Below are 25,758 nucleotides of genomic sequence, written 5' to 3' on the forward strand. Positions count from 1 at the left end.
ACTGGAGCTGAGAGCCTGCTCGTGGCAGCTATTATTACAACGTGATGACAGGCCCAGTCACAATCAGAACCTGGCCATTCCTTTCACGATGAGCAGAGGACGAGGCCCGGGGGACTGCTGTGATGAGACACAACACGAGCGGGAGCCAAGAGGTGGTCGAAAACATTTCAAACTGCATGCATGGCTGCAACTTCCTAATCAAACGGCTTCACTTAATGATGCGTTCTTATAAGATTGTGCAACAGGCTGAGATGTGTCTCTTAGATTGTATTAAAGTGATTGAAGGCAGACATTAAGAAGGAGAGGTGATGTTGAGCAAGAACTTTACTTTGGTTGAATAGAGATGAGCTGGGAAGAAACATAAGTGACTGGCTGCCGTATTATTCATTCATCATTGGTTGTGTGTGTGTGAGAGAGAGGAAAAGGGAGGGTTTGTGGGGGGTGCTGGATGGGGAGGGGGCTGTATGTGCAGTAGTCCTGCTCATCTCACTCCACGATTTAAGTTAAATCAGAGGCAGTTACTGGCACACAGCTGTGGTGGTCTCTTATCGTTGTGCAGCTCTGAAAGCATCAACAGCGTCCACGCCACAGGTAAGAGTCCGCATCACTCTCAGGACTGGGTCTCATCAACTTTTTTGTTTCAAGTATCCAAAGCTTTTATTTCACAAACCTTTCTTGAACTGCTCAAATGATATATCGCAATCCAGAAGCAGAACGATTTATAACTATATATACGTTGTACTTTAAAGTGAGCGTTTGCACAGAATCAGAACACGTGCTCGTTTTAGCAACCGTCTCAACACGGCCTGTCGTTGCTGTCAAGTTAGTTGCGTGGAAATCCTTTGAATCCTTTAAAAAAAATGGGCTATGAAATTGTGATAAGAATTCACAACTGTATTACGCAATCTATATAATTTAAGGTTTCATAGATCCATTTCCTGTTAAATAAAAAAATGCATATATTCGTGCCTTCTGAAAATCCTAACTTGTGAAGAATTTCATTTCAAAGTGTGGATGGAAAAATGAGGATAAAGAAATCCAGAGCCTTATTAGAGAGAAAACAGGTGGTGAAATGAAGAAAGACAGTTTTGACTGAGCAGAAAATATTTCAAACTTATTTAAACATTTTCACATTACGCTTTCGTCACAACTCTTTTTATTCTTTTGCTTCTAACAGCAGCTTCATGTGCATGCAGTGAAATAATCCTCTAATAAGCTATCGCAGCTAAACATAAGTGGGTGAGAAATGCATCTCTTATCTGTCATGTTACTGTAATCAAACATAGCCGTGCATAAAGTGAATGATGACTCCAGATGCAGAGGTTAGTGTGTCACATGGGCAGCAGACTTTTGTAAACAGCATCTGTAGACATAGCTTCTGGAGTCAATCATGAGTCAGATTGTGCACTCTGACATTTACATTCCAAGTGTTACAGCCACAATATAATGCCGTCTTGTAAAATGTGCATTTATTTTTATTTAGCCACAAGAAATATGTAGCAATTCTGCAGCTGAAGTGACGACCCACATGAAATTGCGTATAATTTTGCAGTTTTAAAACTGCTAGTGGAGAGTGGCAATAAATTCACGGTCCTGTGACATGTTAAACAGTGAAGGGTGTAAAATTTGAAAGCGGCCATTGTTGCAGAGCTTCCTGTTGACCAAACTGGGCCGAAACAGCATTTAAACGAGAGGATGATCAGTGGTGGTGCAGTGAGGTGAACTTCACTTCAATATGGGCTGGTATAAATCATTAACTCCATCAAGCCGCGAGCTTAAGTGTCTCTCTCTCTCTCTTTTAGTGACCAGATGGTGGTGCTCATGTCAGAGCAGAGAAGTGCTCCAGAGCTGAGCCTCCGATTGCTCAGTTGACGGGAACACTGCTTCAAACTTTCTTCAAATTGTATTGTTTTTTTTTTTAAATTCCATGACCTGATGTAGGAAGAGGCGGCGTTTAAACCGCGCTATAGGATTACATGTGGAATGTTGCAACTATGGAATCAATTCGAAGTCAGCTATGAGCTGTAGGGCAAACATGTCCCCAAACTTCCTCCAAATCCTGATTTTATTGTTCATTGTGAGCAGCTTTTTGTTTGCTTTAAGCATGGAGCCTCGCAGTCTTTTGTCTTGTCTTAGAGGATGCAGCTTGCTCATGCGGGCCTTGCGAAGAAGATGTTTACCTTCCTGTCTGTGGTCACCCAGGGTTTATGGCTGCCATTCAGTAATGTGCCATCGCACTCGGAGCTATAGCTCACTGGGCACAGTAACACTTAATAACCTGCTTCCGATCCACCTTCTGTCTGAGGCACCTCACCTATTTGATAGGACTTACATGCATATATGCACTGCAATGATATTTAGCTGTGTTTATATGCCACTGCCCTCTCTGTCTGTCTTGACCTCATGGAAAAATACTGGAGCTTAACTGTTCCGGTCATGCTAAAAGTTGCATACTATCAGTTAATCCCAGTTTTCCTGGATAAGCATCTACGCGTTGGATTTTGAGTTAGCTGATAAAAATCCATACATTCTAGTGGATGTGTTAAACCCCTTTTATAACCCACTGCTCTAATCGTTAAAGATAATGTGAATCACATTGGAACCACTGCTTTGCAGAGACGCTGGTGACCGTCCAAGTAGAGATATTTTATTTGGCACCTGCACTAATTCCACGCTTACCAACCCTCACACCTGCAATCGATATGGCTGTTGCTTTAGCGCACAAAGAGCTCGGCCACCGAAAGCTGGTGGAAAATGAAGAGATCCTGCAATCAGAGATAAAATAGTTCCACGCCACTGCTTAGGAGGTATTAACGCCAATTAGAGGGCGGTGGGAATTCATCCTGTGGGAGGTTTTCAACTGGATTTCTGCAGAAAATTTTCCATCTGCCTAAATAAAGTTATGTTTACATTAACAATGCTAATTTTGCTGGATGTATCAGGACATTTTTCTCATTTTCTCATGTTTTTTTCCACTGAGGCAGCTGTTAAATCTGGATAAAATCATATTGCTAGGGTGCCATCTTGTGGCAAGAACTGCACTCAGTTTAGTCACGCTAAATACCATTCAGTGTCTTGTCTTCTGTTTTTAATGTTTTCATCAGATAGAGTTTATTTTGTACCATTAATCTATTTAAATTATTATAGCACCATTGTGCTTGTTTACCTGCTTTTTAAGTTCTAAACTTTAAACTTCCCTTCACATCTGGTTGGTTTAATGGATCCACAAACATAGTTGCGAATAATTAGTAACATAAATTGTCTTTCTAGTTAAAATGTTACACACACAAGGCTTATGTTAATATTATTACTTCAATTCCACTAATGACACCCATGAAGCTATTTTATTAGACACAGAGACTATCAACAAAAGAGGAGGAGTTGTTTTTTTACAACCATGTGACATTCTGCTCGTATAAATGAAGCAAAAAAAAAAAAAAACGCCCTGAGGCAACATGCAGGTTTGATTTTCTCACACAGAGAAGTTTCCACAGAGCCGAATCCCTACCGTCCTGTTTGTTTAGGTGTGCGCTGATTAGAAGTTCTCATGCTGGGTACAGTGTATCTCTGCACGCAAAGGGTTTCAAACGTGACATGTCTTTTACTGTGACTGGAGCCTGGAAGCTCTCCGACTCCCTCCTTCCTCTGCATTTAATGGTGTTGTTATTCGAGCTTGCACTTTGCCATGCAGCCTCAATTAACACAGGTCATAACACCAAGCATGAATAAATGTTCTTCTGGGCGCTGTCAGTCCACCCAGATGGACGGGGCATTTTTGATAAACACTTTTATTCTTGCCGTTCATTAGCCGAGGGACAATTTAGAGGAAGCAGACCGACTGAATAACGATCTTTCAAAGGTCGTTTTTGTAATATTGAATAACATGCAACATCTGTTTTTCATGGCTTCTTCATTTACAGAAATAACACAAAGCTTCAGGATGGCTTTAATGTGCAGGTCTTTAATGAGCTGGTGTTGGGTGAGCACTTTCATGGGTGCTCGTGTGGATTAGCGTTTATGGGCCATGCCAGCAGTAATGACGGCTCCTCTCCCAGACAGTCTGTGACATTTTTTCTTCTGTTTCTTTTATAGGACTCGCTGAGGCCCTCGCCCAAGGCCTGTATCAGTCACCGCAGACGCACCCTGCTGACAGGGTCCCCCCCCCCTCCCCACCCTCCCAGCTTAAAAGTCCTAGGATTTGGCACTAAAAAGAGAAGATGCAGAACCTAACTGTGGGAATGACAGAAGGGATAAATCTGTCATGTGGCATGTCGGGGAATCACGAGATCATCTTCACCCTGGTGCCCGTCGTGTACAGCTGCAACTTTGTCATCGGCATCATCGGAAACAGCATGGTGGTGGCCGTCATCTACTGCTACATGAAGCTCAAAACGGTGGCCAACATTTTTGTTTTTAATCTTGCTGTGTCTGACCTCACTTTTCTCATCACTCTCCCAATGTGGGTGACATTCACTGCCACGGGGTATCATTGGCCCTTTGGGGGGTTTTTGTGTAAAACCAGTGCAGGACTGATCATTTTCAACCTCTACACCAGCATCTTTTTCCTCACAGCGCTCAGCATGGACCGTTACCTGGCCATTGTGCACCCGGTGCAATCACGGCGCTTTCGCACCGTGCTGTACGCACGCATCACTTGTGTGCTGATCTGGCTTTTCTCATTAATGCTCAGTGTGCCCACGGCCATGACCAGGGATGTCTACAACATCAAAGACTCTGAAAAAACTGTGTGTGGGATCCTGCACCCATCAAAAGAGCACGTGGAAAAGCTGAAACTTCTCCTTCTGGCTATCAACCTTATGAAAAGCCTGCTGGGTTTTCTGATACCGTTCATCATCATCATCACTTGTTACTGCCTGATTGGGCGAGCGCTCTTGAGGTCGAAGCACATCCAGAAGACGTCTCGTACCCGGGACGATGAGGTGCTGCGCATGCTTGCAGCAGCTGTCCTGGCCTTCTTCTTGTGCTGGGTGCCCCATCAGGTGTTCCACTTCATGCAGCTGCTCACTCAGCTCATACCTGGGAAGCACTGCACCCTCGTGGAAATCATCGACACCGCCATGCCCTTCACCATTTGCATCGCCTTCTTCAACAGCTGCGTCAACCCAATCGTGTACAGCTTTGTGGGGAACAGCTATCGCAAAAACTTGATGCGTCTTCTGCGCTGCTCCTCAAGTAGAGGCACGAGGGCTCACCCAAGCATCAGCTCCAAGATGAGCGCCCTCTCCTTCCGTGCCACTGAAGCACTGAGCCTTACAGTCAAAAGTAACACTTCCTGTGATGTTAAGTGACTAAAACTGAAACCAGGAAAGAAACCAGGTACAGTTTCTCCTTTTGGTTTTGGTCAGGAGGCTTGAAATGTAGACTTTCCACATATTTAAAACCCCAACAAGCACTGAAGCTTTTAGAATGGTAAACGTGTGGTATTCAGGGGGGCCTCTGTGAGACCAAAGGATGATCACGAACATGATATGTCTCATAACATGCTGTAAAATCTTGGGCTGTGATAAGTATGCCAATATCACTCCATCATAAAGGAAGACAATCTACCTGCTTGAAAAATATCCTGTAAAGATAAATGTTAATTATCCCATTATATATGTTGTAAAAGATGTTGTGCAGGATTTTGTCAGCATCGTGGGGTAATGTATTGTTCAGTTTTGTGTGCTCAGCAGTTCGTACCGGATTGAACAGTGATCAAGTACACCTCTGTTTTTTCCAGCAGTTGCATGAAAAGGAAACATAAAAACCTGTAACAGAGTGTTGTGTGCATTTACATCTGTAACATATCAGACTGCGATAACTAGTGCCTGTATTATATGTGGTATTTTCAAGTCGTTGTGAACATGTATATGTGTCTGGGAGTAAAAAATTAGGGCACATAAACTCCCCTATTGGTGATATTTGTCTATGTGGTATTTAAAAGTGTTGATATACTGTATTTTTTTACTTTGTAACTGTACGGTTTTTTTGAATATTAAAAAATACAAATAAAAGTTAAAAATATCAGCCATGAGTTGATTTATTATTGCCTTAAAAAGGAGCAAAGTATCCTTATTAGTTTTTACTAAAATATCTAACAGTAAGTAGCATTCCTTGAATGAAAGCATATCGCCAGCCGCTTTTCAAGCTGGAGTTTCAAATAAAGAATATTGTATCCTTGTGGTCAAAGACTTTAACAGGTTATCTATTTGATAAAATGTTAATTGTTGCGCTTTTAATAATTGATAACTTTACAACCATGACGATCATTATGATTGAGAGAAGCTCCCATAACTTATTTAAATACTTGTATTCAGTTGGTGCACAAATGGTTTTATTTATAAGCACACTGTTTAAAAAGGCAGCAATATTAGCGTAATATGTGTTGTAAATTTGATGCATTAAATACTTGATGAGCTGATGGAGAAACAGAGACTTTTCTTGCCCCAGTTCCACATGTTAAGCTTTTTCTTTAACGTTGGTAACATTTGAAAGATGCTACATGCCTGAATCTGTTCCCGAACACATCGCAGAAGTATGATTTCTCTCCTGTGTGGAGGTGCTGTTTTTTTAAAGCCAATAAAATAAAAAAAAATTAACTCACTTACTTGTCCAATTCAAAAGTTATTTCACATGCACATATTTATATTTGAGGATAGATTTATATTGCTCAACTGTGATCAGATACAACATGTTACAGAATGAGTTTGTTCAAACACACCACAAAAGTAGAAGCACTAGAGCGTGCACAACTCCACCAAGACCCTAGGGCCACTCATGTAGAAACAGCTTGTGCACAAACAGACAAGAATCCTTTAAAATAATTCCTTGGTCTGTATGGTGATCCAGATCACCGCCAAAATGTAATAATCTGTTCTTTGTTACAACCTCAACATTTTCTGAAAACGTTGTGAAAGTCCGTTCATAACTTTTTGAGTAATCTTGTACACAAACAGGTAGACAGACAGACAGACAGACAGACAGACAGTGATGTGTCCCTGTGTCAGTTATGTCAGGGAGTACCTAATTAATTCATTTGTTCTCTCTAGACAGGTGATTGGCTGGAAGAGGCTTAAAAGACTCTAGCTCTGCCTGCTGGACGAGTGAGGGAGGCCAGAGGAGAGACATGGATCTGATGATTGTTGGCTTCGCTGATCTTGGTGAGCTGATTTTTGTTGTGACTGGGAGTTACCAGCCATCATTGTCTTTACAGTTTTTGGTTATAGGGTTAGTCCTTGGACTTTAGGCGAGGGGAGCGGCCCAAATATGACGGTCAACTGCTGGCTGACTCAGGGCTTCTCCCTCTTTTTGTTTATTTTAGCCAGGGCTCCCAGTTTGCTGTTTTGTTCAGTGATTTGTGCTTAAAGTTTTGTTTAAATTACAATTGTCTGGGCTTCGTATGTCGTGCATCCTGCCATTTACTTGTAAACATATCAGGACTGGAACATATTTGGGGGCTCGTCCGGGATATGAACCTGGGATATCTCACAAAAATATTAACATATATAATTGACACAGGGACACATCACACAGACACAGAGAGACAGAGAGACAGACAGACAAACCAGTGCTACTGAAGACACAACCTCCTTAGTAGAGGTAATAATTCAAGTAACTGTTTGACTACAGCTTCATTTGTTTAGAAACTCTTAGCAACTAATTTAAACGTAACTTCTACCACCAGGAGGGCCAAGATAGAGTTACCAAACACTCAAATCTGTATAAAATATTTACAAGCTCAATATTTTAAGCTCCATGTGGAAAACCTAGTAAAGAAACTGAAAGTTAAACTAGGTTTCTTTTTCAGAAACAGATCTTGTTTAACTTTGAATGCTAGGAAACACCTTGTAACTGCGACTTTCCTTCCCTCCATTGATTACGGTGACATTATTTACATGAACGCTCCTACAAGCACCCTGCAGATGTTGGATGCTGTCTATCATGATGCATTAACATTCATAACTGGCTATGGTTATCGTACCCACCACTGCACCCTGTATTCACTGGTTAACTGGTTACCATTAACTTCACGCAGACTCTCTCACTGGTACATTTTCATATTTAAATCACTTCTTGGTCTGGTGCCTTCATACATCTCCTCCTACACGTCTCTGCGTGAGTGCAGCTACAGCGTGCGCTCTCAGGACATTATTACCTGCAGTGTTCCCTCATTGCGGACTGAACTTGGCAAAAGGGCTTCTCCTACTCCGCTCCTGTTTCCTGGAATATCTTACAAAAAGACCTGAAGCTCTCGACCTTGACCTCTCTAAGTGGCTTTAAAAATCTGTTGGACTCCTGGCAAGGACTAATGAAGACATGTTCTTGTTTTTAGTTTTCTACATTCGCCTTATAATCTAGCTGTTTTTGTTACTTATTTTGCCATCTTATTTGTAAAAAAAAAAAAAATCTGTATGCCTTCTTACATTTGTCTATTGTTGTCGCTGTTGTCCATTGTTGTCATCATTCTTTGTTGAAATCAGGTCTCTCTTGTAAATGAGTCCTCGAGGCTCAATGGGATTTACCTGTCTAAATAAAGGTTGAATGAATGAAAAAACAAATTAAAGCAACTTACCAACTTATTAACATTGTTTGTCTGTCAGCTTCAGATTTCTTCACTCCTCTGTCCAGGAGTCACCTCTGAAATAGTAAGTCTGGCTATGGACGTATCAATTAAAACATGATGAACAGAAAGAAAATGTACTTAAACACCAAGTAATTGAAAAATACTGTTGAGTCAAGTGTCTTGTTCCAAAATTTTTTACGTTAGCTTAAAAATGGTTTGCTAAAAAAAAAAAAAGAAAATGTGTAACCATTTAAGTCAGTTGTGCACCTCATGGTTTAATTTTTTTATTCTATTTATTATTTCGTTGTAAACTCACCAAATATTAAACTAAAAATTCACAAGTAAGCCGTGAAAATTGGGAGTTTTTTCTTCTAATGTTTATGTGAAAGTATCGTTGAAATCTTCTCGACTGGTTAAGAGTTCCTCAAACAGGTCTCAGAGAGAGTCAGAAGTTATAAAAAAAAATGCAGTGATTGTTGCACAAATGTGGAAACTAGTTCAAAAGTGACAGAAGAATATATGCAACTAAATATTATAATGATTAAAATTAACCTTGAAATTAGCATTTCTTGAAAGAATGTGTACTATTTTGCCTGGCAAACATCTTCTCCAAGAACTCAGACATGTTCAGTTTGGGCTAAAAGTATGTTAGAGATGACCCTTAGCTACTACTAGACTATATTTGTGCAATATATGTAGTACCGACTGAAATGTCAACTTTTTTTAGGTTGATTAGTTGTGACTGTCATCTTGAATCAGGTTAACCTGAAAAGCTAATTAGCATATGCATCCATCCAGTAACTTCTTTTTTTTTTTGAGTTTCATGAAAATTCACCCACTGGCTCATAACGTATTATGCCAATAGAGAGACAGACAGGGTTGACTTTAACAGTTAGTGCCAACGTTTTATACAAAGTTCTCATATGAACATGAAGTTCTCTGAGTCTGTGTTGGGGATCAGCCTCATCTACTACCATACTAAGTTTCAGCTTGTAAAACTGACTGAATTAAAGCTATTTTTGTTCATTCCAAGGTCACGTGCCTGTGGCGGCCATCTTGAATCGTGATGACAGCAAATGCTAATCAGTTGTAGATGCACATGTAAGGGTTTTATTAAATTTTCATTAGATAATTTGCAAACAACAAACAAATGAAAACATGCACAATGATATTACTTCAGATTAAAGATAATGTTGCTATGGAGAGTAACCTTGGTTGAAGTTTCCACAAACATCCATCAATCATTGACTTTTCATTGTGAAGGCTCATTTTCCTCCACGTGGCACAAAGAAAGGCACAGAAGAGGATTGGTGGATTAGAGAAAGGCTGTGCTTATAAGTGCTGCTCGCAGACAAGGTCAACTTTACTGCCAACATGAAGCTCCTATTGATTTTCGGACTGGTGGCGGTTGCTCTGGCTGATGTTACTCACTTTGAGGGGTAAATTTTTCATTTTATTAAAAAAGAGGGCTTATTTTGACAATCGTTGGTAATACTGAGACTATCAAAGTGACAGAAGTTTTTGCGCTGTACTATATGGCTTTGAAAAATTTTTTCCCCATTCTAAAACAAATTATATTGAATCTTTCCAAATATGTGGATAAGATGGAAGTTTGCATTCTTTTTAAATACTTCTCGTGCACTCTCAATATTGTAGGTTCAGCTCTGTTAAAAAAGTTCCGACACATTTTTTATTATTAGTTTAACTTAAAAAGAGAGAAAACGTTCCTGCAAGTTCTACACACACATCTTGAAAAATACAGGCTTTTCTAAAGGTTGTCAAAAAAAAAAAAATCTCTTTTTTCGTTTGGTCAATAGTCTAATCTGACTTGTACATAAGATTTTATTTAATTTAATAATTTGTTTGCTTTTCTGAGCCCTTATAAACACACAAAAACTCAAGGGATGAGCCATTGTTGTATCTGCACAACTTATAGATAAATCTTACCAAAAACCTACTTTTTAATTGGATCTTTTGGCCTGTTTTTTAGCAGCAAATATACAATTTGATAGCATGTCTTTAATCAGATCTGTGGAAAATGCTAAAAGTCTGCAAAGGTTTGGATGTATTTTAGGGTAAAAAGCATAAAATGAAATATTTTTGATGCAGTCCAAAAATGTGTTCATAATTAAATGAACTCACCAGGTAACTTGTAGTCAGAAGAGCATGTTTTGATGCTTTATTGTATTTATAACTTTTCTTTCTCTCTCTCTTTCTCTGCAGAGATAAAGTCTTGAGACTGAAGCCAAAGCTGAATGAACATGTGATCTTCATCAAGGAGCTGGCTAACAGCATTGACGTACTTATTTACCTTCATACTCGCCTAACAGTGTTACCTTCCCTGATTGAAGGGGTTTAGTGGGTTTTCTAATAGTGCAAGTGGTGACTTTTGACCTACTTTTATGAATTTAAGAAACTTGTTTAAGTTAATCTCATCTGGTGTCTTTCTTCTTTTGTTCTTTAAATCCATCCTTTATCATTATGGAAGCTTATTAAAGGGTTCACATCTTTGAATTTTCATTGGACTTTGGTGCCATCTGCAGGTCGACATGTGGAGCCCTGAGAGCGCTGAACAGGTGACCATCGACATCGATGTGGACATCCACATACCAGCCCAGTACCTTGACATAGTGTTCACCATGTTGGGGCAGAGCGACGTAGAGCATGAGTAAGTCCCAAATATTCAAAATAAAAGCTATTTTCATTTTTATTATTAAAATAATGACACTGTTTTCCAGGGTTCTTATTGAGGATGTTGAGGCTGTCATTAAAGGCCAGGCTGACAGTGGACGGACACCCAGAGCTCACAGTTACACGAAGTACAACACCTGGAGTGACGTAAGCGTGGAAGAACATCTATCCTCATTTCAGTCCTGAAAAGGTCCATCTCTAATGAATTAACATATTGATCAAGCTTTTTTATTATTTTTTTTAAGATCCAAAACTGGATCAACTCCATTTCCTCCTCCAACCCTAATCTGGTCAGCAAGCAGGTGATTGGAAACACGTATGAGGGTCGCCCTATGACTGTCCTGAAGGTAATTCAAGCTTTGATGCAAATATCAGTCCCACCTGTTCAGGAACTCTAGTTTTATTGAGCAAATCTATTTAAATACTAAAGCTTGGAAAGACATCCAGCTCTGCTAAACCTGCCATCTTCATGGACTGTGGTATCCATGCCAGGGAGTGGATCTCTCCTGCTTTCTGCCAGTGGTTTGTCAAAGAGGTAACAAAAAACTCCGCTTTATAAACACTTTTATTTAGCAACTTTTACTAATATTATTAGATTGATTTTCTTGTTTTCTCCATGCGACTCAGGCTCTGTCCACTTACGGCAGTGACTCTCAGATGACCAGTCTGCTCGACCAGATGGACGTCTATGTTCTGCCCGTCTTCAACATCGACGGCTACGTGTACACTCACACCAACGTATGTTACGGTCTATTAAAGCACGAGTTTGTGCGCACTGTTGATTTACAACGTGCATTTCGTTCTCTTGGCAACTTTAGAACAGGATGTGGAGGAAGACTCGTTCCACAAGATCTGGATCAAGTTGCTTTGGAGCCGACCCCAACAGGAACTTTGACGCTGGATGGTGCAGTAAGTAGAGTCTGAACGCAAACTCTTCAAATGTAGCCACTCTGCAACGTTGACATCTTTTATTAAATCTTGTGTTTGCTTTTCTTTTCTTTTGCCTTGCTGTCCACTAAGCTGGATTTTAAAAAGGAACTTTTAGGCATAATGCTGAATAAAGCCGATACAGCGTTTCTGATGTATCAAATCAGCATTATATGCTGATGATGGGGCGATATGGATGAGGGGTAAAAATGTATCTCATGTTGTTAACATTAGGAAAGCAATTAATCAAATAGAGAGATAATTTCTTTTGCGTTTTGGCTAGCTTTTTAGCGCTTTAATATTTTAGCTAACATTTTGCTTGTTTAGCTTATAGCTCGTGCTCTGCTTCTTTTAACTTTAACAACTCATCATAAAATGTCAGTCATTCTTACCGCCTTCGTAATATAAACGATCCTCTAAATTATCACGGCAGCCCTTGGAGCCTCCAGTAATCCCTGCAGCGACACCTTCTGTGGCTACTCTCCTGAGTCTGAGATTGAGGTGAAGAACGTGGCTGACTTCATCCGCAGGAACAAGTCCATCATGAAGGCCTACATCACCATGCACTCCTACTCTCAGCTGCTGCTCTTCCCTTACTCCTACAAATATGGGCTGGCTGCAGACCACAGTGAGCTGGTGAGTCGAAACTTCAATGTGGAACACACTTTTTAATCCAAGTAATCTTAGAGTAAGACAAACTCACATCAGAAAACTCATGCATGCCTGGGGAGAACATGTAAAGTCCACACAGAAAGGCTGGGAGGCAAACCTGCAACACTTTAAAATAGTTTGTTCTGGTAGTTTTCTAAATATTTTATATGCAATTCAGAAATGTGGGTATGCACTCAATGTAAACAAAACCTGTTTTCACCAAAAACTACAAATAAGCTTGAGTCATGTGAATGACTTAATGGCTATAATCTGGTCTGGCTATAATCTGTGTAGGTAATCAAACATGGTGAAGTTAGAAAGGCATGGAATCGAGAAGCAGTGCTGGAAAATTATGAGAAATGACAGCAAATTTCAGACTGAAATATTCTTGATTTTAGGCCAGTTTCTACTTAAATTGTTTTAAAACTTGATTGGTATACTTTAATCAACTAATATGAACCTAAATATAATAATAAATAATAATGTCATCACTGTATGTTTCCATACAATGACGAAATTAGTCTCTGCATTTAACCCATCCACCACCAGGTGGTGCAGTGGGCAGCTATTGAGGGCACCCAGGGGGCATTTTGGGGATGGGGTGTGCTGCCCAGAGACACCACGCGGTATGCAGTGACTAGGGATTGAACCTGGGACTTTCGGATCCCAAGCCGGCTGCCCTGCCTCTACACCATCTCGGTCCCCATAAATATGTACCCATATATAAAAACGGTTGAACTTTTCTGCACCTAACAGTACTTCCACTGGCATCACCAGTTTTCATGTACTTTGGCTGATTCCATGTAAACAAAAGCATATACTGTACTTGCCTCCGTAAACGTCGCACCGCCGTATAAGTCGCTTCAGTCCAAATATGTCTAATAAAGTGGAAAAAACATAAAGACATTGCTTCGCCATATAAGTCGCATCTATTAAGCGTCACCGCTGACGTGTCGTGTTTGTTACGCCTCACCACTGACAACCCAGAAACGTGTGCCGGTGCTGTGCCAAAAATCAATTGGCTGCCAAATGGTGGCCGCGGGAGCGTGCACAGGAGGACTTTAACAAGATTTTATTTTATTTTATTATTAATAGCCACTTTTACCTATTAATGAACCAATTGGCTTGCCATATTAGTCAAGGGCCCTCTAGCGGCTGAAAATGGTAGTGTTCAATATTTTCCATGTCTGAATAAATGAAATCGTCAGATCTCAGCCAAAAATTGGGTTATAAATATGGGGGGAAAACATAAATAAGTCGCTTCACTATATAAGTCTCAGGCATGCTAATATATGCAACAACAAAAAAACGCGACTTATACAGCAAAAAATATGGTAGTAAGGGGCAGCGGTTCACAAATTTGTAATTTAATGACATATAAGCCACCAATAAGAGAAAAACAACCTGTAGATTTTGGATATCTTGTGATTTTGATTTTATCGGACTTCACGACTTTGCACTGAGTACATTTAAGCTCGAAGTCTTCCGAGCCCCCTTATTGTGTGACTCTTATCTATAGGCCACTTTTAGCTGCTACAAATCATTGACTCACATGGCTCACATGCCATAGCTCTTTTACCTCTCACTGGGGTGTCCGGGGGGCTACACAGTTAACACTCACACCCCCTTGTACTCGAGGTTTTTGCACTAAACCGAGGCAGATCACACACCTCTGCCCTCTCTACGGCTCGCCTGGGATTTTAAGGCTCTCTGCAGACACTTTACAGAACAAAAGAACCGCAGGGATCCGACATAGCTCATACGTGACCTTAGAAAATTCATTTCCTGCCAGTGCATTTCTCTGGGGGTTTCATTTCCTCCTGCAATCTTCCCTGAAGCATTTTGTTGGATTTTTTGTTTTGTAATAATAATAAAAAATTGTTTGATCAAGTTCAACAGATGTTCGATGCAGAAGGGGAAAAAACGTGCAGACAGATAAACTTGTTGGTAACTTTCGTGTGAAAAGTGATTCAGTTTAATGGAGTTATGTGTATTTTTCTGCAATCCTGTTTGTACGACTTTAGATCCATGTTAAAGATAAAGGCTACAAAACCCTCTCCAAGCAGCTTCATGATTCTCTAACCACAACTGCCTGTTCTGTTAAAAAGTACAAAATTCATGGCTCTGTGGTCAAGCTCCCAGAACATGGACGCAAGAAAAAATGCAACCCCAACTTGCTTCGATGGTGCAAAAGATAGAAAATTACCAATGGAACCAACTAAAATCATTCAAGTTGAACTTCAAAGGTCTACTTATGTCATTTTCTGAGCACACCGTCTATCTCTTTGTGAATCATAATGGACTTTATGGTACAAGAGGAAGGTAAAAACAAAAACATCCACCAAAACACATATTAACAATCCCTGGACTTTCTGGGAGAAGTTTCTGGGACTGATGAGACAAAATTGGAGCTTTTTGACCAGTCTCATTCATTTTGTTGTTTTTAAAATATTAAAACAAATATATACATGTTTGTACATGTTTTAAAGACTTTTTTCTGTTTGTACACTAATTTTTTTTCTATTTTCTCCATTATTAGATGCAAAATTTATGCTGACTGACCTAGAACTATGTTTTGTTACTGACACTACAGTAGTCCCTTGTTTATCACGGGGGTTACGTTCCAGACCACAAACCCCCGCAATAAGTGAAAAACTGCGAAGTAGGAATGTTATATTTATTTTAGCATTTATATATCCCTCTTGTAAATGAGTCTCCCTGGCTCAATGAGACTAGCCTGTATAAATAAAGGTTGAATCAAAAAATAGATTTTAAGGCTTTAGAAACCCTTCCCACACTCTTGCAATGTTCTAAACTCTTAAACCTACGCACTTTTAACGACATACATATATGTACTGCACAGTACTACAAAATTTTACTCACCAGCTCTGCAGAACACAGGAGCTCAGTTCCAGTCTGGCTCGTTTCCAGTTCGGCAGATCTATCCTGCAGTGACAAAGCCCACAATGTTCTAAACTCTTAAACCTACATAATTTTAACAACATGCATATATATATATATATACTGCACAGAAGCTACGTACTGCAAACAAAACCACACAATGGTCCCGATAAAGTCCAAATCCAGATGAAAAAAGTCCCGGTGAGCACCGGAGAAAACACCAAAACTCCAAGTGACGCCTCCCCACTCGAGAGAAGCCCTGGGTGGGAAAGCAGCACTCACATTGACCGATGATACTGGAAGTCCAGTTCTGGTCCAGTTCCCAGTCAGCTCTGTACGGCTCTCTGCATCCACTGGGCACCGAAGTCACTATGAATATGGATCGAACTTTTTCAGATCGGATGAAAACTTTCCCTCCGTTTCAGCAGAAAGCAACGGCTGGAAGCACTGTTGGCTTCTGGGTAATGTAGTCCTTTTGGCTGGCGATACAGTATAGGCTTGTTGAGAGAAAACTACAAAATGGTGACGCCTGTCCGAAGCTTTTTTTGGTTAACTTTTTACTGTATCCCCTACTGTCCTAATCACGTGAGTAATATTAAAGTTGGCAATTGTGCGTCGTGTACAATCTTACTTTGAAAAACCTCAAAAAAGCCCGTCCGCAAAAGTCGAAACGTGAAGTAGCGAGGGACTACTGTATTTAGATTTCCCCCAAATTAGCCTAAAACATTTTAATTTTCTGTTTCCTCCATGTATTGAAGCTGGAGGTTGCTGAGGGAGCGAGTTCTGCTCTGCGGAGTCTGTATGGCACTCCCTACACCAGTGGACCTGGAGCTACTACTATCTGTGAGTAAAGCAAATATTGCATCTCTGTTGGTCCTTGGATAACAATGGTGTGTTTGACAGTCTATTTGCGCTTGATGTGTTTGTGATGCACAGATCTCCTCTACGATTTCAAACCCTCTAGATACAGAACTAAAGATGATCAATCAAGGCAGTGGATGTGTAAAAAAGACTGCCCTGCTGCTCTGAATGACCCTCCCTCTCTGCTCTTTTGCCCTCAGACCCTGCTGCAGGAGGCTCTGATGACTGGGCCTACGACCTGGGGGTGAAATATTCCTACACCTTTGAGTTGCGTGACACCGGTCGTTACGGCTTCCTGCTGCCCGAGTCCCAGATCAAACCCACATGCGAGGAGACTATGCTTGCCGTCAAGTACATCACCGCCTACGTGCAGAAGAACCTCTATTAGGGAGCAGCCAAGACCCCTGCCTCTGCACCAGCCCCCAGCCTTTCCAGCCATCCTCTGCCCGTAACCATGGATACGAGCGCCTCCCGCCATGTTTTCTCACTGCGTTTGACAGAATGTCAAAATGAGTGCAAACAATAAAATCAATGATCCATCCCCACATGCTGAATCTGTTTTTATGTGCATGTCATGATATTATGTTTGATACACAAAGCTCTCTAACAAAGACAACAACAATGTTGTTAGACCTGTTGTTAAAATGCCAGAGAAATTTAGGAAAAGCTACATTTTATTTCTTCTCGTCTGTATTAAAGCATGATGGTACCGGCTCCATTCCAGAAGAGGAAGGTTTTAGATGTGTGTGTGCGTGCTTTGTCTGATTTGTCTTTGAGGATTTCAGCAGTATGCATCAACCACAGAGCTCTCCTCGGCAGCGTCTTCTCTGCCAAGCATTTGTGTGGTGATAAAAGAGCCACGATCGGCGGGAGACGTAACTCCGATGGCACGAAAAAATTAAGGTGCAAAATGTAGTTTTTGAGATATTCAGTAAACCTTTGTGGGTTCATTTTTATTGTAGTTTCATCGTGTCTTGGCAGCAGAGCAGCCGAATTAAAACGCATATTAATTTGAAAACACTCAGAATAAATTACCTCTGCTTCCTTTACCTTGGAAGGCTTTAAAAGTTCTGATATAACACTTGATCCCTAAAAAGACCTCTAAAACCGAAAGGCCTTGAAAGAATGCGTACCATCCGCCGCCAGAGCTGTAAACTAATATAATGTCATACTTTAGCAATGATGAAATTGTTGGTTAAACCATTAAAATTATGTTTAAAATGCAACATCATGCTCAGATTATGTGTTGTGAATGACTCCCAGCTACTACTACATCCAGTTTTAGCTCAGTATCTTTTAAATGTACCTATCTATGGCCAGTTTGCCGAATGTTTACTAGTTCTGGCAGCCATCTTGAACAGAATTGACTCCAAAAATTAATTAGTTGTAGATTGTTGATTTCTTTCTGAAAGTTAATTTGAATCAATCGGAGAGGTGTAACTTCAACATTCAAAACAACGGTTTAAAGCAAAGATCTCACACAATAGATAGTACTCAAGAGTATCTGTTGTGAGTAACTCTCAGTTACAACAACACCAAATTTTAGTGCAGTATCTGTAAAAGTATAGTGTTTTGTTAATTATCTAAAATGGCCATCTTGTGTTGGGTTGGCTCCAAAGTGAATCAGTGGATTATGGATTATTTCTTGAAAGTTTCATTAAAGTCCAGTGGTTTATGAGATATTTTGCTAACAGCCAGAAATAGTTTACTCTACGACAAAATGAAAGACATTGTTCAGACTGTTAGAGCTCACAGAATTGTTGATCAGTCTCAGCTACTACCACACCACATTTTAGTAAAACTGTAAAACTTGAAACTAGTTGTCTGTGGCAGCCATTTTTAATTGGGCTGACTCCAAAAAGGTATAATTGTACATTTATATCTAATGATTACTTTCTGCTAGTTTCATTAAAATTAGTCTTGTGATATAATATATTTAGCTAACAGACAATCACGCGCAAAAAAAAAAAACGGCACTATTCTTTTGTCCTCTAAAGTGACATGACGTCTAGTGGCCAATAGATGGCGCCAAAGACTATTTCTTTTAGCAGAACACATTAATTCCCGGGTCTTTTGCGTTAATAAAAATGGCACTGATTAAGAAAGTTGTTTACCTGAAGGATGTCCATAAATAAAAAGTCAGCTGTGTGTTTATATATCTTCATGCTGGTTTTATATAAATGACTGCACATCAGGCAGGTTGCGTGATCATATTGGGAGCAGGTGGGTGTGTGGGAGAGCTCCGTCACGTGACCTGGCTGTCACAGCGGTATAAATTCACCTCTGAGTGTTTGGTCAGCTCTTTTCCCCTCACAGCCGCCGTCTACAGGTCCGGGCTACACACCGAGTAGCTTCGACTTCTCCTTCAGCCATGGCAGGTATGAAACGTTTGAGCTGTGAGCGCGAGACGCTGCTGTGACGCGCATGCAAACTTAAAAAAGAAAAAAAAAAAAAAAGGGGCTCGCGAAGTTTTGCGGCGAACTTAATGGTTTTTGTTTGAAGTCGCTGGTGTTTAATTTGTTGTCGGGTTTGTTTCTAATGAGAGCGGCCATGTTTTCCCAGGTATTTATATCTTGTCCATATTTTTTTTATTATATTACTGTTTATCCAATGACGCAAGTGTTGCTATAAATGACCAAATGGAATGTAAAACCTTTTAACTGTATTCCTTTAGTGAACAATTAAAGTACTTCCGGGGTAGTTTTGACCCTTTTTTTGGGTGTCTTTGGGTTTTAGTTTGAGAACTTTCCTTACCTCCAAAGTGCTCACTTCAGATAAGCTTTCTGGAAGTTGTCAAGTCAGGATGAAAGGCCTGTTCAGCCTGGGGTCTGCTCAAATCTGAGCTTATTCCATCCAAGTCTTTTTCCAATTAAACTAAATACTGGTTGAACCAATGGAAGAAAGGGGTGTGGAGCCAGAACTTCTCCTGGCACGCTCTGGTAATGGGGACCATTTGTTTTCGAACTGGTCCACTTCAATTTATTTTTCTGGACTCAAAAGTCTGTATCCTACTCCTGGTTTTACTTTCATTGATGTATTCTCATCTATCAGAGAGGTTAAAGTTCATCCTGGACCTCATGCTGCATTCTTGCACATCCCAGCTGATCTAATCATCCCAGTTTGTTTCATCTCACTGGTGAATTGTTCGTTGTGGCTTAACAGGAACCTCAGATATACTGGAACTTGTGGTACTGGCCTTTTAAGTGTTTTGAATATTTTTCATGCTAGACTCTGTTTTAATTGTGTTGAGGGGAAAATATGTTTTTAATAATCTGCTGAAATTTGGATTGAGCAATGACAAAGTTCTGATTTGCTGATCTTTCAGATCAGGCCTTTGTGACGTTGGCTACCACCGACAGTTACGCTCGGGGTGCAATGGTTCTGGGCAAGTCCCTTCGTAACAACGATACTTCTAAGAAGATGGTGGTACTCATTGGCCCAAATGTGTCGGAGCCTTGCCAGTAAGTAAAAATAGTTGTGCTGCTATTCCACGTTAATTTTACCTGTAATTTTATTTTTTTTATTGTGCATTATTAGGTCTGCACTGAGGAGGATCTACGATGATGTGATGGTGGTGAATGTGCTGGACAGCGGTGACACAGCGCACTTGGCCCTGCTGCAGAGGCCTGAACTGGGTGTCACGTTGACAAAGCTCCACTGCTGGACGCTCACACAGTTCTCGAAGTGTGTGTTCATGGATGCCGACACTCTGGTGAGACTCCGCGCGGTGGCGTTTTAACAAAAGCTCCAAAGAGCCGTTTATAATATTGCATAAAACCATGTTTGCTTGTTTGGATCTGCATCCTAGGTGCTCTCCAACATAGACGAGCTGTTTGACAGAGAGGAACTGTCGGCCGCTCCTGACCCCGGCTGGCCTGACTGCTTCAACTCTGGCGTGTTTGTTTTTCGGCCCTCTGTGGACACTTATGACAAACTGCTTCAGTATTGCACAGAAAAGGGCAGCTTTGACGGTAAGATAAGAACTTTTTTTTTTTTTTCCTGTTTATTTTGGATGCAGCAACAATTCATGTTGACCTCAGACACTTTTACTGCTCCAATAATTGCTTTAAACCCAAGTGTTCAAAAAGTACTCGTGAATAACCTGGTTATCTTTAGCTCAAAGTAAGGTCTGCATCATGCCCAGTTCTTGGACACAAGGCTCTCCTGTCCAACTTTCTACCCTCCTGAGCAAGTCTCAAAGGGGCTCAGTGGGACAGGGTGGGGGGTGTTTGAAGCCTTGCTTGTTTAGAGCACTGGCTGACATTCAGGCACTTTGTGTAGTGACTGAATTGTAGTTTTTGGCTACAGGTTTGAGCTCGGTGGCCTTTTTGTAAGCCAACACCTGATGCTACATTAAAAAAAAAAGTTACAAAATGTCTCTTGTTCCAGCTTTGAATATTTTAAAAAAAGCTGTTAAGTGTAGTCAGTGGTGCTGTTATGGAATAAATATGCATTTTATAGTTTTGAGGATCTTTTTTTGGGGGGGGAGGCTTTTGTTGAGGAAAACGAGTGGCCTGTTTCTGATGCTGTGACAGATTCCAGCAGGGGCTATTCTTTAGAAAATCCCAATTAGTTTGCTTTAAATAGGGCAAAACTTCAAAGCGCCGCCTCGTTTTGGCTGCAACGTGTTTGGAAGGCCACTTGCTCAAACAATGAACATAATTTTTCTTCAGCCGTCTTAATTAAAACTTTTATATTTAATGGGCTTTTCAGTATTTCAATGGTGCTGGCATCTGTACTGTATATGCACTGGCATGTGTATTTATAGCCATGGAAGTTCTTCTCACGTGCACTAAGGAATGAGTTGCAGTTGCTTTGACCCCTCACATTTCACCTCTATAATGGCTCATGTAAAGCAGATCTGCAGAGATGTATGGAAGAAAAGAAGCTGCTATGAAAATGATAAAGGCTGCACCCCGAGGCTGCATCTGTGGTTTTCGTGCCAAGATAAACTGGCAGAGGTGGATGCACATTCTTGCTGAGCTCTGCTCATCCCCTCAAAATGAAGATCCTCAGTCCTATATTAAGTTGTGAAATGCTCAGTGGAGTCTGTTCAGACTGCTGTGTGCTAGATTTAAACTGAGACGCTGGTTTGGACTCGTAGTTGTGCATTTTTCTAAGTCTGCTTGACCCCAAATGTGTGAATCAGATCAAGCAACTTGGCTTAAGATTTGTATTTCCATTCTGGTCTCAAATCAGCACTTGAACTGGCCTGCTTGTAATCGAATGTACTGGTACCCCCGCTAACTGAGTCTTGTTTATGCAACTTGTTGCCATGAGAGGTTGTCTTGGTTTTAGATCGACCAACAGTTCATTAGTTGGACCGCTAGGACCCGAGCTAGTGCAAACTTTAAAATGAGCATTCATCCAGAGGGCAATGTTTATCAGCAGAGAGGAAACTTAAATGCTCGTGTCTGCTCTTATTAATTCAAGCCGAGCGCTCCTGAACAGGGTTGAGTATTGTTGGAAGGCTTTTGAAATTGGTGCACAATTTTATTTTATTTGGGCTTCTAAAAAAAACTACCTGCAGCACTTGACAAATGAAAGTAATTTCAGATGCACACAGCTGTCAGTCATTGATAACAGATTGTGTGGGAACCTTGGCGCATGCCTTCAGCTCCGACTACTGAAGGGGAAAGACGAATCAGGATTCACAGGTGTTCCTCATCTGACTGCAGCCATTCAATCACAAAACGGGACTATCTTTTTGGCGACATTGCATTGTTTCTGACTGAAATGAATCAGAAGCTTGGAACTCCTAATGCAGCTTTCAGTGATCCTCAAAGCTTTTTATTCTTTCGCCAAACTTGACTAAAATTTCAGAATGTTTAGCCACACGGCTCATCTTTTTTACAAGTTAAAGCTTCTGAAAGCTTCAAAGTATTGCTGCTTTTGAAGAACATCGATGGCGGGGTGGTTCAAGAGTTGCACAGTACTTGAGGTTCCCATAAAACGGCTCGGGTTGCAATTGTGGCACAACCCTCACCCCTCTGCCTGTGGTGTGATCCACTACTTTCTCTGCTAAAGCCCTTGGCAGAGTTTCACTTCAACTCAGAATTTGTTTAAGCCTAGATTGCAGGACTTGTATTTATCCTGTCATGTCTAAAAATTGTACCCATTTGTTGACACCTATTGTGAAATAAGTTAGACGTTTGGATTTGTAAAGACTTGCCTACATGCGTTTTTTTTTTTTTTTTTTTTTCCCCCAAATGTCCCGTCTAATAAAACCCTTAATGGTCGTGTTTTCTTATCCACAGGAGGAGACCAAGGTGTTTTGAACGGCTTCTTCAGCAACTGGGCAACAGCTGACATATCAAAACATCTCCCTTTCATTTACAACCTCAGCAGCATAGCCATCTACACTTACCTTCCAGCGTTCAAGCAGTACGTGTCCATTCAAGTCATGTCTTAAAGCCACGTGGGAACTTCAAAATTTAAGCGTTTACCTTCAGAATTGCAATATTTACATCTGCAAAACAATAGTTGCAACACAATCTGTCATGACTTAACGGGATGTGCGCTCTATGAAGAGCCAAGATGTAAGCGGAGACCTGATCACATGAACGTGTAGTCACATTGTGACATGACCTCGAGTAGCGAGCGGTAAGATTCCAGCCACTCAGCTGGGGCGTCACACTCCCAACAGCTGATGCCACTCCTGAAATAGATCACTTTTATTTAGACCTCTTTATGTTTCCGTCCTGGGCTGATCATTGTGTAGCCTGAAGCCCTCCCTTCTATATTCCCTGCTTCTGTCTGTGCCTCGGCAGAGAAACGAGAAGCATTACTTGGCTCCTAGGAAGGTTTTGGCATTTCCTGGCATCCAAGCACACATCACTAGGTTGTACATGTTGTTGTTTGTGGCTGTCGGCAATGGTGCTTAGGTCTGGCAAAGGAAACGAACCCCCGTAGGGCCAGATTCTGACTTTTATTTGTTTTTTACATGGCAGGATGCCAGCCAAACTGCAATATCTGAGGTATGCTTTAAAACTAGTGTATCTGATCCAATATTTTTAGACTTCAAAAGGCAATTTCATCCATATTGAGTTCAATGGGCGCTTTGTCCAAGCTCTTGGAAATTGTAGCTTTAAGCAAAACCTTTTTTTATGTTTCCAGTTCCTTTTTGTTTGTCTTTTCTTTTTAAATGTTAACTTTAACAAAGCAGTGGGGTCAATATGGAAATATTTGCAATATTCTAAAATGCTTATACTCGAGCAAATATCACTACTTTGAAAATGTTAAGGACAAAATGGCATGTGGCTGTATGGATCTTAATGTTGTGCAGTACTTTGGTTGGCTACAAATGTTTGGTCAAATTCTTTCTCTTCAGGTTTGGTAGCGGTGCAAAGGTGGTGCATTTCCTTGGTCAAACCAAGCCCTGGAGCTACACGTTTGACCCCCACACAAAACAGATTTCAGGAGGTGTGCAAGATGCCCCCACACATCCAGCCTTCCTCCTGGACTGGTGGACCCTGTATGCCAGCACTGTGGTGCCAGTGCTGCAGGAACAATATGGAGACGAGCCTTTTGTCTCTGGATGTTTGGAGGTGAATTAAAATCAGTTGGCTTATTTACACATTCTTGAATTTAAATCTCTTTTCCCATCAGTTGAACAGCTCAGCTTGGATGATTCAAAAAGGTGGAAGGGTATCTTCTTGCTGCTGTACATTTTATAATTGTTTTTATTGTACTAGCTTAAAGTTCTAGTGCTTTTAACCAGAGCCTTTTCATATGATAGCAGCTTTTATTATGCAAATTGTGGCACATCTTGTAATTTTTTTTCTGCTTCAATTTCTGTCTTCCTGTTCATATCAAAGTCCCAGGAAAGTGACCCAACAGTCACTACTGAGACTGTACAGGTATGGAGATGATTGGGTTTGTGTGTTTGCACTTGGTTTACTACACTACGCCTTAACTGGTTTGCCTGTGGCTAATACAGAAAGGGTTCACGGTGTTATTGCTTAAATTTACATTAAAAAAAAAAAATAAAAATTGTCCCCACCCCAATCTATTTAATGCGGTGTGAACAGTCAGGTTACCCATTTTTACTGTTTAACTTTGTCTTCAGGAGGAAAGCAGCACGTCTCATGCATCCGTAGAACCCGAGATGTCTTCTGAACAACGGAAGGAGCAATGGGAGCAAGGTCAGGCCGACTACATGGGAATGGACTCGTTTGACAACATCAAGAGAAAGCTCGACACTTTCCTCAAATGAACCGGGATGGAGTCGGAAAATAAAAAGCACTTGCAGTCTAACAAATGGTCACGTGTTTCTTCAAAGTTGATTGGTCTCTAGTCATTTTTCCCAAGAGCCAATCTGCCATCAGCATAACTCTTCCATTCTGTGAAAACTATGCAATAACAAAATGACACTTAAAAATCTCTCGTAGCTGCTCATTTAGTTTGCCTTGCTTCTCTAAGAAAATGGCAAGTTTACATTATTTTCCAGGGTTGTTACGATCTTTGCTTGTATTGTGTTAATGTTGGTGCTCTCTTTGGAACTACATTTTTGCAGTCACTTGTGTACTTTTTTTTTTTTTTTTTTTTTCTGAACTTTGCTTTTTTGTTTTCAAGTTTGTTTACAGTACTGTTAAAGGACTCTGTTAGTCAAATGAGCTCTAGTGCCTTAAAGAGTTGTACTTTGTGCTGCTATACCATCCTGTTCCAGTCGGCTGCTTTCCTGCACGTGACTTGGGTTGAATTGTATTGCATTTTAATTCCATGTGGAAATAAAAATTACACAAGGTTTTCATTTTTTGTTCCTTTAAACTGTGGAAGATCTTAAAATTGGGTGCTTTCATGAGCTTGCAAGTGATGGAGCAAGAATTTTTTTTTTTTTTTCGTTATAATTTTAAAGCAGTTGAGTAAAAATGTCTCAAACAATGGAGCATTGACCTACTTGAGTTGATCACAACTTTTCACAATTTTTCTCCCATGTGTCGGTGACAAAATGAGCAAATTTCAATATCGATACTCTCTGCAGCATTTTCATCAACACATGTTCCATTAAGTGTTCTGGCATGCTCATTACATAAAGAACAGTGTGTGTGTGTAATATGACCAAAGAACCAGAGTGGTTTTTTTTTTTGGTTAAAAATTGTAGGAGAACCCAAAGCTATCTTAAACTTCCATGCTAACTGTTTTTTTTGTATGTAAAGGGTGGA

The 25,758-nt window shown here is 40.6% G+C and overlaps 3 protein-coding genes across 4 annotated transcripts; all 3 read left to right on the top strand.

Annotated features, from left to right (window-relative positions):
* The first annotated feature begins 523 nt into the window (after positions 1–523).
* On the top strand, positions 524–5,309 carry LOC119426883 (type-1A angiotensin II receptor-like). Its single transcript, XM_037694469.1, has 2 exons — positions 524–591; positions 4,093–5,309. Exon 2 carries the CDS (start codon positions 4,218–4,220, stop codon positions 5,307–5,309), a length of 1,092 nt encoding a protein of 363 aa, XP_037550397.1. The 5' UTR covers positions 524–591; positions 4,093–4,217.
* Positions 5,310–9,862: 4,553 nt separating this feature from the next.
* Positions 9,863–17,133, top strand: cpb1 (carboxypeptidase B1 (tissue)). Its single transcript, XM_037694116.1, has 11 exons — positions 9,863–10,002; positions 10,787–10,862; positions 11,107–11,231; positions 11,302–11,401; positions 11,500–11,601; positions 11,685–11,789; positions 11,882–11,992; positions 12,073–12,163; positions 12,615–12,817; positions 16,492–16,576; positions 16,795–17,133. Exons 1-11 carry the CDS (start codon positions 9,938–9,940, stop codon positions 16,980–16,982), a joined length of 1,251 nt encoding a protein of 416 aa, XP_037550044.1. The 5' UTR covers positions 9,863–9,937; the 3' UTR covers positions 16,983–17,133.
* A 1,767-nt stretch (positions 17,134–18,900) lies between these two features.
* Positions 18,901–25,117, top strand: LOC119426708 (glycogenin-1). 2 transcript variants are annotated; one of them, XM_037694290.1, is made up of 8 exons: positions 18,901–18,972; positions 19,920–20,055; positions 20,132–20,306; positions 20,403–20,565; positions 22,852–22,978; positions 23,925–24,141; positions 24,412–24,453; positions 24,663–25,117. In XM_037694290.1, exons 1-8 carry the CDS (start codon positions 18,966–18,968, stop codon positions 24,807–24,809), a joined length of 1,014 nt encoding a protein of 337 aa, XP_037550218.1. In that variant the 5' UTR covers positions 18,901–18,965; the 3' UTR covers positions 24,810–25,117. The 2 variants fall into 2 exon arrangements, with proteins under 2 accessions (XP_037550218.1, XP_037550219.1); XM_037694291.1 differs by lacking the exon at positions 24,412–24,453.
* Positions 25,118–25,758: the final 641 nt, after the last annotated feature.

This window comes from Nematolebias whitei, chromosome 20 (genome assembly GCF_014905685.2).
Source record: "Nematolebias whitei isolate Nwh7 chromosome 20, NemWhi1, whole genome shotgun sequence".
Taxonomy (NCBI): Eukaryota; Metazoa; Chordata; class Actinopteri; order Cyprinodontiformes; family Rivulidae; genus Nematolebias; species Nematolebias whitei.